This window comes from Typopeltis vanoorti, chromosome 12 (assembly GCF_054136105.1).
Source record: "Typopeltis vanoorti isolate ZY-2024b chromosome 12, IOZ_Tvanoo_1.0, whole genome shotgun sequence".
Classification (NCBI taxonomy): Eukaryota; Metazoa; Arthropoda; class Arachnida; order Uropygi; family Thelyphonidae; genus Typopeltis; species Typopeltis vanoorti.
In genome coordinates, this window is record NC_143560.1 from 98,110,810 (window position 1) to 98,129,769 (window position 18,960).

Consider the following 18,960-nt stretch of genomic DNA (forward strand, 5'->3'; position numbering starts at 1 on the left):
GACAATCTTATCTTTTTCCCAAATTTGTGAACTAGGTTCCTTATTCTTTAGAATCTCAATATTCAACACTTGATCATTATCATTAGTATCTTGAAAAACTTCAGGAGACTGCGCTAATTTTCTTTTGTCACCTGATTTCCTGTATAAATGGCATTCTAGTCAACACTATGACACTGTATTATCAACAAAATTACATGCAAAACCATGATGTTTCAAAAAATCAATTCCAAATATTACTTGTACATTTGGATTTGATGATTCTGGAAGAACTATTAATGGATGACAAACTTTCAATGGAAAACAAGGAATTGAAATAAAAACATTTATTTGCTTATCAGCTGAAATTTCTGATTAAAATATACCCTTTAATTTAATTGGATAACTTAAAACTGAAATGTCATTTGGAATTAGAGATTTAATTCTGTTAAACAAATTATAAGAAATGAGTGAAATATGTGCACTTGTGTCAAATAAGATTTCACAAGGTACATCTTCAATAAATCCTTGCAAAACTGTCAAAGCATTATCTCCATTAGCACAAGGAGCTAATGCTACATCAAACTCTCTTTTAGGGTTGGAGCTGTCTTTAGCTTTACCCATGTCCAATGAGTAGTTTGACATTTCTGTCCTTGCCAGTATGATGTTGGAATAATAACTATTTCCAGATTTTTCTTTATTCTCTGATTTCTTATTTTGAAAACAAGATTTATCTCTAACATAACAGTCTTTAGCAAAATGACCCGGTTTATTACATCTCAAGCATTTTGGAACATATCTCCTATGAGATGCTTTATTCCTGTCAATACCATTAGATTTACAAGATAAAGATTGATTATCTGTAAGATTATTGGATATTGTTAAATCCAATATCATCTTAAACAGAATTTCCTGTCCTTGTACTATTGGTCTCTGTTGTCTTTCTATTTCTTCACTAAGAAATGTTTTCAGTTCCTCTAATTTTCCCAAATCATGTAATTGTACCTTGGAATCAGATTCTGGAACATTTTCTGTTGGATTTGCAGAAATTTCCTTAGACTGTTCTTTTTATTTGCACCTTTTAATTTATGAAACTTTCATTCTCTCACTTTATCTGTAGCCACTGTGTTAAGAGAATGAGTTTCATTATACTGAGAAAGTTCACCTGATTATTGTTTGAGGAATGAAATATATCTCTAAATATCTCTTCCTTTTCTTTAACAAGTTCAAAACACTGTTCAAGATTTTTAACGTTTTTCTTGTATGCTGTTTCTTTCAAATTATCTTTAAGGCCAAGCCTAAATTGATTAAACAGCAACCATTCTAAAGAGGATTTCTCTTCAGATGAAACATTAAATTCATGAGCAATGCTCCAAAGTCTGTGATAATATTCTGAAACAGACTCCCTACTACCTTGAATGCACTGTTGAATTTTCCAAATGTTAGGCCCTAATTCTCTTACACTTGAAAATTCTGATATTAGCAAACTTTTAAAAGTTGCATAACTGTCAGTGTCTCTTAGTAAAGGAGATGTGTTTAAGAATGTTTTGGCTTTGCCCAACAATTTATTCCGAAGTATAATCAACAAATGAAAATCTGACCATTTTCCTAAATCTCTCATTTTTTCTGCATATCTGAAAAATGTTTCTACACTTTCACTACTATCACCTGAGAAAGAAGGTATTACTAAAGTTGGATTATTAACCTAAAAAATTCCTCATCTTTAATTGAAGAAACTTCACAACTATAATTGCTATCTCCTGTAGCCATTTTACTTGAGTCAAGATTTACTTTCTGGATTCTAAAAATAAAGTTAAGTCATAACCAATCCTGTAGTCAACTGCGCCATTGTTAATAATTGGTGGATTTTTATATAGATATTATAAAATTAGATATTTTAATATAGATATTTTCATAGATATTATATCTTAATATTTTTAATCCTACCATAGAGATGATCTCTGTTTCTAACAATTATTTTTTTTATTCCGAGTGTACCTATATGTTATTATATGCACAAGAATTCACTCCAATTGGTGCAATGATCTTAACTCTTTCTTCCAGAATCCAAATAATCACTGACTCAAGACCAAAATACGAAATAAACACATTTAATATAACAAAAACAATATATATACACTTCAAACAAATATTACATAACTAACTACAAATTAATTGGATCCAAGGCCTTTTAAAAATAAACTTAAGACTAGACTAAACACTTTGTTTGCACAATCACAAAATGTTCATAGCCAGTTTCTTTCTCTGTCAAGACCCTTTTCAATAGATATATGACTCTATTCTTCAATTTTACAGGATCCTTTCTCATCACTTATGTAACACACATTAATTCTTCCTGACTTAATTCTTTCTCTTTTCTTCAGTAGAAATAATAGTCAGATCTGGCGTCCTTAATACAGATGAAACTTCCTAATCAGAGTTTTCTCGAACATTCCTTTAGAACGTAAATAGCAAATTCTTCTTTTATTCACTAAATGCTTATTGACAGTCTTAACTCTTCCAATAAAAAAAAAACTTACAGTTCTACGATTCCCTTTTCGGAATCTACTATTAATCTTTCAATTAGTGTTTCCTCCAATATTCCGTTTAAAACGCATATAGCAATATTTTCCTTTTATTCATCAATACTTATTCCACTTTGAAACTTAATAGTTCCACGATTCCTTTTTCGGAATATATTATTAATTTTCTTCCGACTGTCACTTAAAAAATTTAAATTCCTTCCGAACGCTCTCTTGTTTACAGCCGTTACTCAGATACTGAACGCTTTCCTTGTCAGCTGTCAATCACACATCAAACCTCTTGGCGAGCATGCACACTCTGTGGCAAGCGAGAAACCAAGTACCGTATAATAGCTGACACGTCGTCTCCATTAGCGACAAGAGAATGTCCTCATAAAACACAAAACTTAATATTTTCAATTATAATAAAATTCCTGTAAGTAATACAAATATCAAATCCAGTAAGTAGATCAATTTTTTTAACTTCTTTACTTATCACTTTTGACAAAACAATTTACATAACGGGCACATCGCAAGTGCTGACATTGCGTGTTATGAAAACAAAAATAATAAACATTTTAACATAAACAATTCGTAAAAATATTCAGAATTTTAATTATGATTATTTTTACACAGCCTTCTTTTGTATTTGCTTTAAAATTAATGCCCTTTAAATATTTCTGCTATAAGGTTCATACTATGCCTTATGAAATTTTTCTGTGGGTTCTTACAAAAGATGCTTCATATTTTTTCACATGTATAATCATGTTGTTAGCTTTATTTCAACAACAACAACAACAACAAAAAAAAATACTAAGTGAAAATTAAGTTACTGTATATGGTGAACACAAATGATCTGATCAGTTTCAAAAATTCTTTCTCTCTGAGTTTTTTTTATAAAACAATAGGTACTCATTCTATCCTAGGAGGAAAAGTTAAAAATTAAAACCTTACTGCATCTGTATGTAACAATGCACTGTTCAAAAAAAAAAAAAAAAAAAAATCTTTCTGTATGTCGAGAGAGGAAAGAGTCAGATGGCATATGACAGAAGGAACTTGAGGTTAGAGAGTTTTAGATTTGATTATAGTATCAGAAGTTGTTTCATTTAAAGATGTAACTGTTCTGCCTCTGATTGATGATGATCATGTGCCACTCACTTGGGAATTGGCTAAGTTTATAAATGTTCCATTCAGAAAGGTTATATGCTGAACTGCAAAGCAGGAAATGATGACCACCTGAGGACTATGCTGGGTTCTCCACCATGGTATAAGTTGTTCGATGGGAAGTGTTTAAAAAAATACTTAAATAGTATCAGAATGTGTCCTGAGAGTTCAAAGAATAAATAGGATAGGAGTCAAATGGATGTGTAATCTTATCAATCAAGAGATTCGTAAGAAAAGAATGATGTGGAAGAAATACTGTGTGCATTAGGATGATGTTCCTTATGAAAATTATAAACAGCAGGCCAGAAAAGTCGCAACTGTTGTATGGAAAGCTGAGTAGGAAAAGAAACTGGCTCTGCAAGCTAAAGATAACTCCAAAGAATTCTATTGATATGTTTCAAGTAAAAGAGAATGAATATGAAAGAATAACTGCTGAATGCAGATGGTATGAGGTGACAGATGCAGAAGAGGTTCAACTAATGATGAGTGCCCATTTTGCTAAAAGCTACCAACCTGGTTTATGCAACGTTGAGTTCACTGCTACCTCTTCACTGGATGAAGAAGCTCAGGTGTATACGAGGAGGAGGTATTTGAGCTATTGCACAAACTGAGTAAGAATTCAGCAATAGTGACTGATAGAATATCAACATAGGTGCTAAAAGAGTGTTCAGCTGAACTGGCTGTTCCTTTAATCAGGCTAAATCATTTGAATCTCAGAACAGGAAAGATTCTGCAGGAGTGAGAAGAATGTATGGTACCCTCTGCACAAGGATAGTGCAAAAACTGATTTTTCCAACTATCGACCAATCAGTATTCCAGGAGTGGTGGTGAAGATTTTGGAAAAGTTGGTGAGAGCTCGCATTCAGAAATGGGTTGACAGAGAATCTCTACTCTGCAGTGAACAACATGGGAAGGTCATGTTTTAGCAACTTGCTCACATTCTATAATAATGTTACCACTGAGCTAGACCCTTGTCTAGCTCAGTGGTAACATTATTAACATTAGTCTTAAAATTGGTAAAGTGGTAACATTATTAATATTCGTCTTAAAATCCAAAAGTATCATATACTATGATACTTTTGGATTTTGCTTTTGACAGAATACAGCATGGAAGGCTGTTGCATAAATTGGAGAATATTGGTTTCAATTATAAAAAATCAGTGTGGAGAAGAGGATGGCTGACTGATATCAAAAAGTGGTATACGGGGGATGTGAGTCTGCAAGATTTAAAGTAACCAGTGGTGTATGGCAATTATCAGTCCTTGGTTCACTAGTATTCAATCTGTACATTAATTTCACATTGGGAAGGATTTGACAGGCAACATACAGCTATTTGCTGATGATGCAAAGATAGGTAGGGTAATCAGCAATGCTGCTGAATATGCAGTACTTGCAGAATGATTTGAATAGGTTAGAATTGTAGGCATGGGAAAATGGATGTCAGTAAATGTAGTCATGCACTTTGGCATGATCAGATATCCAATGTCTTATTATATTGGTGGGATTATGCTAGTAGAAACTGATCAGGCTATGGATCTTAGAGTGTCAGTAGATAGGAAGTTGAAGTTCAGGAGCCATTTACTGAAGATTGCAAATCTTCAGTAAAAGATAATTGCAGTGCTGAAACAAACTTTGACATGTAAAGAAAAGGATGTCATTTTGCCTCTTTACAAGGCAGCAGATAAGACCTCACTTTGACTATTGTGTACATGTCTGGTCTCTTGGTTTCTGTGGTGATTCTGATACAGTGGAAAGAGTGCAAAGGACAGTGTTAAAAATGATATCAGGATTGTGGAATACTGGTTATGAAGACAGAAGAATTTGTAGACTGCAGACACTAGCAAACAGGAGAAAGAAGAGTAATACAATATGATTGAGACTTACAACTTCTGTAAGGATCATACAGGATTTCAGTTAATGGAATTTTTCAATTTATGGAGGGTGGGGAAAGGACAAGATAGCATCCTTGTAAGCTGAGAATGAATGAATGCTGCTAAGAAGGGGTGAGATCTAGATTTTTCTTTCATAGAGTGATGTGATTCGAATGGATGTGTGTGTGTGTGTGTGTGTGTGTGTGTGCAAGCATCATCAAATTCCTGACATGATACCCTCAAGGGGTGTACAGGATATGATAGTACTACATGAAAAATTTACATCATTACTAATTTCCTATCTACAATTTTCCTCCAAATCAGTCTATTACTTGTCAAGACTCCAATATTATCATTATGAGATCTTATATTTCTATCATCTAAGGCACCTTGTACCGTATCAATCCACCTATATCTTGGTCTTCTTCTGGGTAGTTTTCCTGCCAACCTGGCAGAGAACACTTGTTTTGCTAATCTTTCCTCGCCCATTCTGTTTAAGTGACCATACCACTTGAGATTAGCTCTGCTAATGCATTCCTGGATGCCAACAATGTCAAGTTCTTTCCTAATATCCTCGTTTTAATATGATATTGCCATTGATGCCATCTGTTCACACCTATAATCTTTCTCAGGACTCTCATATCTGAGGTTTCTAGTCTTTGGTCAGGTGTTTTATTTCTGACCCAGCTCTCAGATCCATAAGTTAAAACTGGTTTGAACACTGTCTTGTATACAGCTAATTTAGTGTTCTGACTAATTTCGCTCTTATTCCATATGAATTTATTCAATTGACTTCCTAGCATACCAACTTTGTTGATTCTGTTGTCTATTTCAATATTTAATTTACCATCTTCACTAAAAATTGTGCCTAAGTAGCTGAAATGTTTTACTTGTTCCACAGGTTCCTCGTTCACAACACAGTTGACATTTTCAACAATTCTCCCTATTTTCATTGTCTTTTTAATGCTGACCTTCATACCATATCTATTACAACATTTATTCAATTTAGTCAGGGAATCTTGCAAACTTATAGCAGATTTATTCAGAAGTATTACATCGTCCGTATAAAGCAAAGAGCTGACATTAACATCTCCAATTCTGATATTATGTTTAATACCACTTTCCTTCATAATGTGATCCATATAGATAATGAATAACCGAGGGGATAATGTACATCCCTGTCTCACACCAGATTTAACATTAAACCATCTTCCTGTACATCCTTCAATTCTAACTGCAGACTTACAACTCAAATAAAGACTAAGTATTGCTTGATATAATGCCCCATTGACACCATATAACTGTTGCGTATTGAATAGCTTCTCTCTTGGCACCTTGTCATATGCCTTTTCCAGATCAACAAAACTTAAATACATATCTTTGTTATATTCCCATGCTTTCTCAACTGTTTGTTGTAAAGTGAAGATCTGATCCTGACAGCCTCTATTTGGCCTGAATCCAGCTTGTTCTTCACCAAGCTTTTCTTCCACAATTCTTCTCAACCGTTTCTCAAGTATACTTGCATATGTCTTACCAGGAACACTCAGTAGGGAAATACCTCTGTAATTCTCACATTCAGTTTTATTTCCCTTTTTATATATTGGTACTATGAGAGCTCTACTCCAATCATCAGGAATTTGTCCCTGTATTCAGGCATTCTGAACTATGCAGTACAGCCACTGTAAGACTTTTATACCACCATATTTCAGCATTTCTGGTCGAATATCATCTACTCCTGCTGCCTTTCCACATTTCAAGCCTTTGATGGCTTTTTCTACTTCAAGTATGTATTCCTGACTGCATGCCTGTTCAGTGTTTTTTTTATCACTGTGCTGTTATCACTGCTTGTTTCATTTAGCAGTTCATCATTATCATCATCGTCAAATTCCTGCCTTGTAACCTCAAGGGGTGTACAGGATATGACAGTACTACATGAAAAATTCACATAATTACTAACTTCCTATCTACAATTTTCCTCCAACTCAGTCTGTTACTTGTCAAGACTCCAACATTATCAGATCTTATATTTATATTGTCTAAAGCACTTTTTACCACCTATATCTTGGTATTCCTCTAGGTCGTTTTCCTACCAACCTGGCAGAGAACACTTGTTTTGCTAATCTTTCCTCTCCCATTCTATTTAAGTGACCATACCACCTGAGATTAGCTCTGCTAACGCATTCCTGGATGCTAACAATGTCAAGTTCTTTCCTAATATCCTCATTTTTAATATGATATTGCCATTGATGCCATCTGTTCACGCCTCTAATCTTTCTCAGGACTCTCATATCTGCGGTCTCTAGTCTTTGGTCAAGTGTTTTACTTCTGACCCAGCTCTCAGATCCATAAGTTAAAACTGGTTTGAACACTGTCTTGTATTCAGCTAATTTAGTGTTCCGACTAATTTCTCTCTTATTCCATATGAATTTATTCAATTGACTTCCCACCATACCATCTTTGCTGATTCTGTTGTCTATTTCTATATTTAATTTACCATCTTCAGTAAAAATCGTGCCTAAGTAGCTGAAATGTTTCACTTGTTTCACACCATTCACAACACAGTTGACATTTTCAATGATTCTGCCTATTTTCATTGTCTTTGTCTTTTTATTGCTGACCTTCATACCATATCTATTACAACAGCAATTGAATTTAGTCAGAGAATCTTGCAGACTTGTAGCGGATTTATTTAGAAGTATAACGTCATCCGCATAAATGGTCATCCGCATGGCTAGATAGGACTTTAGTGTCACCCACGTGGTTGGGCTTAGTATTGTTTGTTATTTGTGCATATGTTACATTAATTGATTTTGTAATCCCCGTAGATGTCCTAGTGACTAGGACGAAATATAGGAGTATTAAATTCTATTTTAATTCTTTGTGAGTGTTGTAAAAAATCCATTAAGCCTCCAACATGATGTCCTCACAGCACTTAAGCCTCTACACACGTATCCGCATAAAGCAAAGAGCTGACATTAATATCTCCAATTTTGATATCAGGTTTAATACCACTTTCCTTCATAATGTGATCCATATAGATAATGAATAACAGAGGGGATAATGTACATCCTTGTCTCACACCAGATTTGACATCAAACCATCTTCCTGTACTTCCTTCAATTCTAACTGCTGACTTACAACTCAAATAAAGACTAAGTATTGCTTGATATAATGCCCCATTGACACCATATAACTGCAGCGTATTGAATAGGTTTTCTCTTGGCACCTTGTCATATGCCTTTTCCAAATCGACAAAACTTAAATACAGATCTTTGTTATATTCCCATGCTTTCTCGACTGTTTGTCGTAAAGTGAAGATCTGATCCTGACAGCCTCTATTTGGCTTGAATCCAGCTTGTTCTTCACCAAGCTTTTCTTCCACAATTCTTCTCAACCGTTTCTCAAGTATACTTGCATAGATCTTGCCAGGAACACTCAGTAGGGAAATACCTCTGTAATTCTCACATTCAGTTTTATTTCCTTTTTTATATATGGGTGCTATGAGAGCTCTACTCCCATAGTACCCATATATAGCAGTTTTTCAAAGTAATTACTCCATACTTCAAGGATATCTTTTTCTCCCGTTTTCATGTCACCTTTATCATCTCTAACTCCTTTTACAGCTCTTTCTTCCATTTCTAAGCTTCTTCAACAACCTCCAGAATATTTTACCACCTTCTTGATATTTATTTTCTATGTTCATGCCAAAGTCCTCCCATGACTTTTGTTTAGCTAGTTTTACACAGTGTTTTGCTTTCTTACATTTGTCTCTGTATTCTCTAAGAGCAAAAGCTGACTTTTTTGCCAGGAACTTTTGATATGATTTCTTCTTTTCCTTCACTGCATCTTTAACTTCCTGTGTCCACCATGGAGTCCTGATTTTTCTATCCTTGCAGACAATCTCACCACATGCCTCTCTGGCTGAATCAACCAGGATTTTCTTGAAGGCTTGCCACTGAATCTCCAAGGTTTGGTTCCTGTTCTCAAACTCTTTCATTTTTTCTTCAATAATCTTTGTGTATGTTAGTCTACAGTTCACATCTGAGAGCTGCTCAACTTTTATTTGCTTTAAAACTTTCTTACATGTTATTCTTTTCAATATGAAATTCAGTTTTATCCTGCTCAAGACTAAATAGTGATCGCTTCCAATTTCAAATCCTCTGTACACTCTGGTATCCTGCACCATGGAGTAAACATCACTATCAACAATAATATAGTCAATGAGACTTTTCTTATTCCTTGCCTCTTCTCTCCATGTGACTTTATGCACATTTTTATGTTAGAACATGGTGTTAGTAATAACCAGTCCATGTCCTGAGCAGAAATCCAACAGGTATTTGCCATTATTATAGCTTTGCTCTTTTCTCTAAATTTTCCCAAAAAAATATTTTGGGAAAATTTGGAGATCTGATTAATTTTTCCCAAAATAATCAAATCTCCAACAAGAACCAACTTTTCCTTTTTCATTGTGTCAGTTGCTTTTTCTAAAGCATCAAAAATTCCTCCACTTCTACCTTAGTAGAACCTTCTGTAGGCACAAATAAGTCCAGTTCCCTATTCTCATATTTGCCCACATCACTCTACTTGAGACTGCCTGCCATTTGAAGAAGATTAGACTCATATTTTGTGTTGAATACTATGGCTACTCCTTCTTTTCCTTGATTGTCATTGCCTAAATATAACATTTTGTATTTATTGCTCAGAAAGATCTCGCCAGTTTTTGTCTTTTTTGTTTCAATCACCCCTATTATGTTGATCTGATACTTATCTAATTCCTCAGCTAGCTCCATTTCTTTGCCATTCAGGCTTCTTATTTTGATAGTACTGATCTTTAACTCTGGTGATGTTCAGTTGGGGTGTGTTTTCAGATTTGTTCCAGTAGCTAACTTTTTGCTGTTCGCCCTGGTTCCCTGGTGAAAACAACTGGGCGACATCCCAGCCGGAATGAAATTTTGTCATGTTGCACCATTGTGTCATGTTGTGTGCAAGCAGTGTGAATGAATTCAAGAACAATGATAGCTGTTGCATGTTGTATGTGATCCCCTCAATGATTTACTGACTCCCTGGAAGTCTCAATAATTACAAGGTCGTATTAGTGATTCTTTGGCATTTGCAGAGAAGTGATAATTAGGATGCTTCAGAGGAGAGATTTCAAGAAACCTAATTGAGGGCATGAAAGAGTATTAATTGGAAGTCATTTTGGAAATGATTGTGTATGAAATGGTTAATATTGAATGATATCTTGCATAGATATGTATGCACCTTCAAGGGGATGTTCTGGTTACTATGACAGTACTAAATGATTATGTATACATTATTATTAATCTCCTATGAACATTTTCCTCCAAATCATTCTATTACTTGTAAGCACTCCATTATTGTCATATCTAACATTTCATGCTTCTAAGGCACTTCTGACCGAATCAATCCACCTAGACCTTGGTCTTTCTCTGTGTCTCTTTCCTGCCATCTTGGCACCATGTTTTGATAACCTTTTTTTTTTTCACTCATTCTATTTAAGTGACCATACCTTTAGATTAGCTCTGCTGATACATTCTTGAATGCTAATAATGTCAAGTTCCTTTCTAATATCTTCATTATTAATATGATTCTGTCATTGATGCCATCAATTCACTCCTCTAATTCCCCCCCCCCCCCTTCAGAACTGTCATATTCCTAATCTTTGATTCAATGCTTTATTTCTAACCCAACTCTCAGATCCATAACTCAAAACTGGTTTCAACACTGTCTTGTATACTGCTAGTTTAGTGTTTTGACTAATTTCTCTAGCCAACACCAGGCTTTGCCCATTCTGTTGGCTATTTTCAGATCGAACTTGCCACCTTCACTAAAAATTGTGCCTGGATAGCTGAAATGTTTTACTTATTCTATAGGTTCTCTATTCACAGTGCAGTTGATATTTTCAATACTTCTGTCTTTTTTCATTGTCTTTGTCTTGTTATTGCTGATCTTCATACCAAATCTATTACAACAGCTATTCAATTTAGTCAGGGAATCTTGCAGACTTGTACCAGATTTATTTAAAAGTATAACATCATCCACATAAAGTAAAGAGCTGAGATTAACATCTCCAATTATGGAGAAACGATACCAGGGAAAGTGGTCCACTTATATGTTGGCTGATTACTGTTGGACACCCGCTAGTGATAATCCTGAGCAGATTTATGATCAACAGCCAAAGCAATGTTGGACATAGAAGCGAACATTTTCAGGTATATGTGATAAGTACATATTACTCTGTTATATAAGAAACTATTGCAGATCTTTGTTGTCTAGTGTTAGCAGAGGCATCCTGAAGAGAAATGCTGATTTCTTTTTACAGATGATACTAGAAATCACCCTGTAAAATCAGTATTTTTGCCAAAATAATTTCTTATAATAATCACAGTTTCTGTTTTATTATCAAAAAATTATCTTGGAAAGAAAGGAGATTTGAATTTTAGTGTATATGTGTTTATAGCCATTCAACTCTTTTTTTGAGGAAGGGGTTACCTCCCTATTTAACCTGTAGATATATCAGGTTATAATTTATTTTCAAAATGGTTCATAAGACAGTTGAATACGTAAATCACTCTTGAGGAGCTTGTACTCATACATTTTTTTGTGTAAAATAGTAAAGTACAGCTACTTCAGATATGCCACATATCTAAACTAGCAGTAAATTTATTTTCCAAATATGCAATGATTTGTTCTTTTTATTGCAAGAAAATATCAAATAATAATAAGAAGAAAAGTATGTAGTACATTGGATTCCACGTAACTACTTGTGTAGCTCAGTGGAAGTAGCGTGGGTCGTGTGCAGTGTTAAATCGCCTGAAGAGAGTGCATCGTAAGTTCGATTCTATTCGTTGACTAGAGAAACTTTTTCTAAATCATTTTGCCGGCCTGGTTGTCTGAGTGGTTAGCGTATTCGCTCTCCAGCTAAAAGGCTCAAATCCTGCCATGGGCATGGATGTTTGTGATTGTCTGTAAAAATACTAGTGGTGGTGGGTGGTAGATGGCATTGGTGTAGATGAGGAAGGTAGTTGCGGTGGATGGATTGGTGGATAAGGCGAGTTGTAGAGTTCTACTCTACAACTCGCCTTATCCACCAAGAAGCACTCCCTCGATGAGTCTTTGGACTCCCTGGAGGTGTTAAGTAATAATAATAATTAAATGGGTCACATCAGGAATAGCATAATTTGGCCGAGTAAAGTGGCTGTCCCAATTAAATGAAGTTGCACGTCAAGAGTTTATGCACATAAGATAAAATACAAGTTTAGACAATTTTTTTTTTGTTTATTATATAACAAAATTACTGACTTATAGATAAACTTAAACAACTGGCTTTAATTAAAGTAAAATATTTCCCATAAAAATAATTTTATTTATATAAGTATTAAGCACCCATGCAGTTAATGACATAGAAATTAATTGAGCATAACCTTGATCAATTTCTACAAACATTTCAGTCAAAACTATGCTCAATTGAGCATTTTTTTTTTTTTTTTTGACCTTTATGAAGCTGGATTTACATTTGCTGATGACTGCTTTACATTTGTTACGTGCTTTGGTATAGACAAGGTATGAAGCTGGAGTTCTTGGTGTGATGCACTGAGCAAACTTTTTTTTTTTCTTCAAATGCTCTTATACGCATTCTGTTGAATCAGTGCTAGGAAAGCCAATGAGTATTCTGGATAGAATGGGATTGAAGGCCTTCATGCTACTAAAGATAATTTTTATTACTTGTTTGTAGCAGATGTTAGGATCACACTGAAGCAGTGATCAGACCATGTAAAGGAGGTGTAGAAATTCTGGAGGTCATCCTATTTTCCTCAAGCCACTCCCAACCTTGCATAAGGTTGTTCTGTGAGAGAGGAGACTTGTACAAGATCACAGTCTGAGTTGCTAAGAGGGGAAGCGACTTATGTATTTTGAAGGAGAACTGGTTAAAAAGAGATTCAGAGTATTGGGTGAAGCAGCTTGCCAAGAATTCATGTAGGAATTGTTGACATTGAGGTCACCTAGGAAGATGACCTCATTATTTGGATGGCTGGTTTGCAGGTGATTGAGTTTCATGGAGAGGCGTGTGAAGGAGTCTGAGTAGTTATTAGTTTGGAGAAAGGCAAATGCAGCACATTAATATTACTGGATGGAGCAAGGAAACTGAGCTAGAGGAAGTCAAAAGCAGGGGATTCTAAATTAGCCTTTCTCTGACATTCATTGTCTCACAAGCGTTACTCTTGCAGCAAAAGGAATTAAGTGTGTAATTTAGACTTTGGTGGTGGACAATAGTAGATGTAGATATTATTTGTGTTTCTCTCAGGAGTAGGAGGTCTGGTCTGAATTGACTACAAGTGATGGTGAATGTCATTTATGTTGGTGTTAATGCCATAGATGTTAGTGAAGTGGATGTAAAAGTGAGTTTTTAATGAGGAGATTCTGGCATGATTTGTATGCAGTGATTAGCTGCATTGTGTATTTTTTATTGGAAGTCTTTCTTATTTTGCCCTGCCATTAATAACGAACTAGTATTATATGATAAAAGGACTAGAAATATAAGAAATATATTGTACGTGTTTTGTCAGTAACTCTATTTAAAATTACATCTACAGTTCATATACTGTAAGGAACTATGTGTTTCATTTTGCTTAGAAATAATTGTTTCATGAGAGTAATTTTGTTCTTGAAAAATATGTTGACGATAAAAACTTAAATAATCTATGCCTTTGTTTAGTCTAAATCTCTGTTTAAAATTATAGCCCCACTGCATAAACTGTAAGGAACTATGCATTTTATCTGCTTAGTAACACTGGTTATGAGACGAGCTATAAACACAAGTTAATTTTATATAAATTAAGTGGATATTAAATCCAACATCATTTCAAAGCCGAATACAGAAACTATAAAAGCCGAGTACAGAAACTATAAAAGCTTTGTGCGAAAATTGACCAGAGAGCTTAAAAAATACCTTCACTTCTACCTTAGTAAAGGTTCTATGGACCATAAGCACATATAAGTCTCATTGTCCTGTTCGCCATTCTTATATTTGCCCACATCACTCTACTTGATATTGCCTGCCATTTAAGAAGATTTAGCCTCATATTTAGTATTGAATACTATAGCTACTCCTTCTTTTCCCTGATTGTTATTGCTGGTGAAAGATCTCACCAATTTTTATCTTTTTTGTTTCAGTCATTCCTATGTCGATTTGGTACTTATCCAATTCCTTAGCCAGGTCCATTTCTTTGCTATTCAGGCTTCTTATGTTGATATTACTGATCCTGAACTCTGGTCAGGATTTGTTCCAGTAGCTGACTTTTTGCTGCTCATCCTGGTTCCCTGATGAAAACAATGGGGACCTTGTTTAACCTGGTGATGCCCCAACTGGCACGAAATTCTGTCATTTTACATTGTGGCTTAAGCCAGTAAGAATACAGTTTGGTCAGCTAAATCTGAAATTGCCAGCGTATCTTCGTTTGTTCAGTATCCAGGCAGATACCTAACAGGGTGCAACACGAGAAGGTAAGGATTGGACATTAGGTGAGATGCAATGGTCAGTTCTCTGCATTCCTTTAAAGGCTATGTGGAGGTCTCCTCTCAGTTATACAGTTGTGACCCTTAAGCACCTTACAAATGATGGTATAGTTCTAAATAATCCACAAAATTTTCAAGACTAATTAAATTAATTAATTATATAAATATTTAATTATTAAATATTAACTAATATTTAATAATTGAATAATTGCCAGGTTACCTGACAAAACAATGGGGGCTTTGTTTAACTGGGTGATGCTCCAACCAGCATAAAAGTGTCATTTTTGTACTTTACATTGTAATATTACAATTTTACATTTAACAATATTAAATATTAACTAATATTTAATAATTGAATAATTAACTGTATACCAGAATTGGTGTGAAAATCAGAGTGAAGAAGATAAACTAAAAATGGTAAAAACATGACAAACTACAATCTTAGTGGTTAACATACAGAAGAAGTAGTGAAACATTTCTGCTGCTTAGGCATGGATTTTAGTGAATGTGACAAATATGGAAATAAATAATAGAATAAGTAAAGCTGGTATGGTGCAGAGCCAGTTGAATATATTTATATATTCAACTGGCTATGTATAGAATAAGAAAGAAACCAAAATGCTAAACCATCATTATTTACAAGAAAGTGTCTAAACTAAATTTAACTTATTTTTAATCCCATCTAAATGTGGAATTAGAAATAAAATATTTGATTAAAATTGCAGATATCAAAATTTTGAGAACTTAGGGTAATGATAAGATAGCATCAATGGACCATGAAGATGATAGAAAGGATCTTGGCATCATTAGCATTAGGGATGCATGACAGAACTCTGAGATGGCATGGTCAGTTAAACAAAATGGAAGGGAAAGGTTAGGAAAACAGGTGTTTGATGGCAATATGATAAATAAAATACCTATATTGAGACCATGATCTAGGTACATTGATGCAATTAGTGATGTCTTAGAAGATTGAAATATAAGTTCTGGTAGTATAATTGAATCCTGGCAAATAATGATTAATCCTTACATTTGCCAGGAGGAATAATGTAACCTGTACATGTTTCAGGGTACATATCAAGAATTTGATGATGATACTGTCTTAAGGTAAAAGTCTGACTTAAATCCCTCCCCCCCCCTTTCATTTTAGTGTTTACGGGGAAACTTCTTATTCCACTGTGAAGAAATGGGCTAAACAGTTTTACCTAGAAAGAGAGAGAGAGAGCATCGAAAATGATCCTCATGATGGTTGGCCTGTGGAAGTAATGACTGAGGAAAATGTCTCTCTCTTGTTGAGGAGGAACTCATGTTATACCCTGATAAGTTGGAATATTAAAGTTTCATCTTATCATTGTATAACAGAGTGAACACCTAATAAGAACATTAAAATATGCTGTATCTACGTATGAGTACAATAATACTAGTTTTGAATACAATAATAAGAAAAGAAAAGAAAGAATTGTAAAGTAATGAGATGTTATTTACTTAGTATAAAAGAAATTAATATGTAGGAAAAATGTGCAAGTATGTGTATAATTTAATACCGAATTAAGGTCGACATTATCTTTAGTATGAATTAACCTTTATTGTGATAATACATGCAAGAACCAGACCAACATAATCTCGGTAAATGTGAGCTCGAAGTTTGGGGGGAAAAGCAGACAGTTGTCCCAAGCGGTCTCGTGCTCACGGAACGTGATTAGAAGTGGCGGGAGACAATCGGACAGTATGACATCAGGCACACGTGACGGCAAATTCTACGTGTTGTGTGAACGACCAAAGTTATGATGATGGCCGTCAGGGAGGAAGTATCAAAGGGTTAGAACCCCCCCCCCCCCCCTCTTCTCTCTGGTATCCTGTGTTCACCTGGTGGTCGATCGGAGCTCTGGGTGTAGGTCCATCGGTAGGGTTTTCAGTGGAAAATCTAATCCTGAGATACTGCAGCAGGCTATGCTGCGTGGAATGCCGAGGAATGTATGTGTCCGAAGTGCTGTGATAATGGAAGTCAAAGAGATGATCACGTTCAGACATTGACTCCAGAAATTTAATATTGTGTAGAACTTTAATGAAAAGAGACTCAGAGATAGCAATTAAGAGAGACTACATGAGAAAAGACTTGTTTGTTGTAGAAGATTATGAAAGGACAGACACTGTGTGAATCTGAATATTATGAGTATTTAAGAATGCTTAAACAGGATTTAATCTATAGAGTAAAGGTTGACTGAGATTGTAAAGATATAGATTAAAGTATAAGAAATATGTCATGTGTAGAGTAACTTAGGTAGATTGAATTTTGATGGGGTTTTATGTGAAAGGTATAAGAGTTATCAGATATGAATTGTTCTTTAGCTAGACTTTGAAAGGATCCATTCTAATATTGTATTGTTAACAGTATGTACATTATGCTAAATAAACCTAGTTGTTCTTTAACCAATTTTGTCTCTTTATGGAATTCGATGCACCACTTGTAAAATTAGTTATGAATCTGGGCAGGAGATTTTTAGGACACAATATACAGTCCCGATTGCATATCTCGTGTTATCTTTGTTCACTTCTTACCAGCTTCTTGATTAACATTCTAATTAATCTAAAAGTCCTAAGTGGTGCAGCTTAAATTAATAAATTTTCTTAGGACTTAACGAGAGGTTGGTAACGAAGTGTCTGCCACATAGGTTTTGGCTCGACCCTCGGGCTATTCCTTTGTGACCCAGAGATACCATGTACACACACACAGGCAAGACTTTAAGAAAAATCATAAAGCATAAGATTAAAAGGAAATGGGACACAACACTGCTCAATGACAGACGACTGAAGCTCAAAGAAATCCCAGCAAGGACTGAATTTTTTAGTAAACCATATATTTGAAAAACTAAAATTTGGTCAGAAATAGGTTGAATGATGCAACCTGCAGAGCTCTCTTTGCAGAGGGAAACAATAATGTATACATGTGTGGTATTTTATTTTATTTTTTTCTTTGTGGGAAGGTGGTTTCACTAATTTTTAAAGTGTTCTAATCTTTTATGGATTTGGATGTAATGCTTCAAATTTAGCTAGTTGTGTTCTGTTGACAACTTCTGTCAAAAACAAAGACACAGATTGATTACATTAAATTTAGACCTAGGGTGACAACAGGTCTAATTTTGATCCTAATAATTTATATAATAATATAACAAGGTTTAAGATTCTTTGCTGTGACTCTTGGGGTATTGTCATAACATAGTATTCATAAAAATAAACATTATATTAGGACAGTGCCCCAATACTATGATCCTCAAATATCCTATTATGAAATTGTGTCTGGGTGTGGTAACTGTATAATTATCTATGTTATAATCAGTTATTTTGAAAATTACAGATTATTTCCAGGAATTATTATTTATTCATTTCTGAGGATATCTGACAGCAGCTCTCTTTTTACTATTTATTTCTTTGACACTTTTTTTAGCCAACATCAATGCGTGCTATTCGAGCAAGATATAATCCTTATCTTCAGACTCGACATAGACTTGAACAGGTATGTTTTTTACCAACCTTTTTTTTTTTTTTAATGTGAATATTAAGTTTTGATAAGCACACACCCATGCATTTATTTATTTATTTTATGTATAATATACAACTCTGGGGAAAAAAGAAAGAAAGACAGAAAACTTGCTATGCTATCTCAAACACAAGGTATGCCATTTTGTATTGTGAGAAATATTACTTGCCTCTCATTGCTATAGCTGTCATCATCTCTGAGTTGGTCTCCCATTCATGAAACCCTAATAAAGGTCATCCAAAGGATAGATAGAACAGGTTGAGAGTTTTTTCTGATTAGTCACGTGCTTTTTAAAAACATCAGTTCTGTTGAACTATAATAGTTTTTTAAAATCTGGTGGTACTCTTTTGAA

At 34.5% G+C, this 18,960-nt stretch overlaps 1 protein-coding gene across 3 annotated transcripts in view; it reads left to right on the top strand.

Annotated features, from left to right (window-relative positions):
- Window positions 1–18,960, top strand: part of Elp3 (elongator complex protein 3) — a 292,722-nt gene that overhangs the window by 55,733 nt on the left and 218,029 nt on the right. For all 3 annotated transcript variants that reach the window (XM_090401875.1, XM_090401873.1, XM_090401874.1), the window contains exon 7: window positions 18,516–18,584. In XM_090401875.1, coding sequence (XP_090258001.1) covers window positions 18,516–18,584 — 69 coding nt within the window. The remainder of the gene's footprint in view (window positions 1–18,515; window positions 18,585–18,960) is intronic.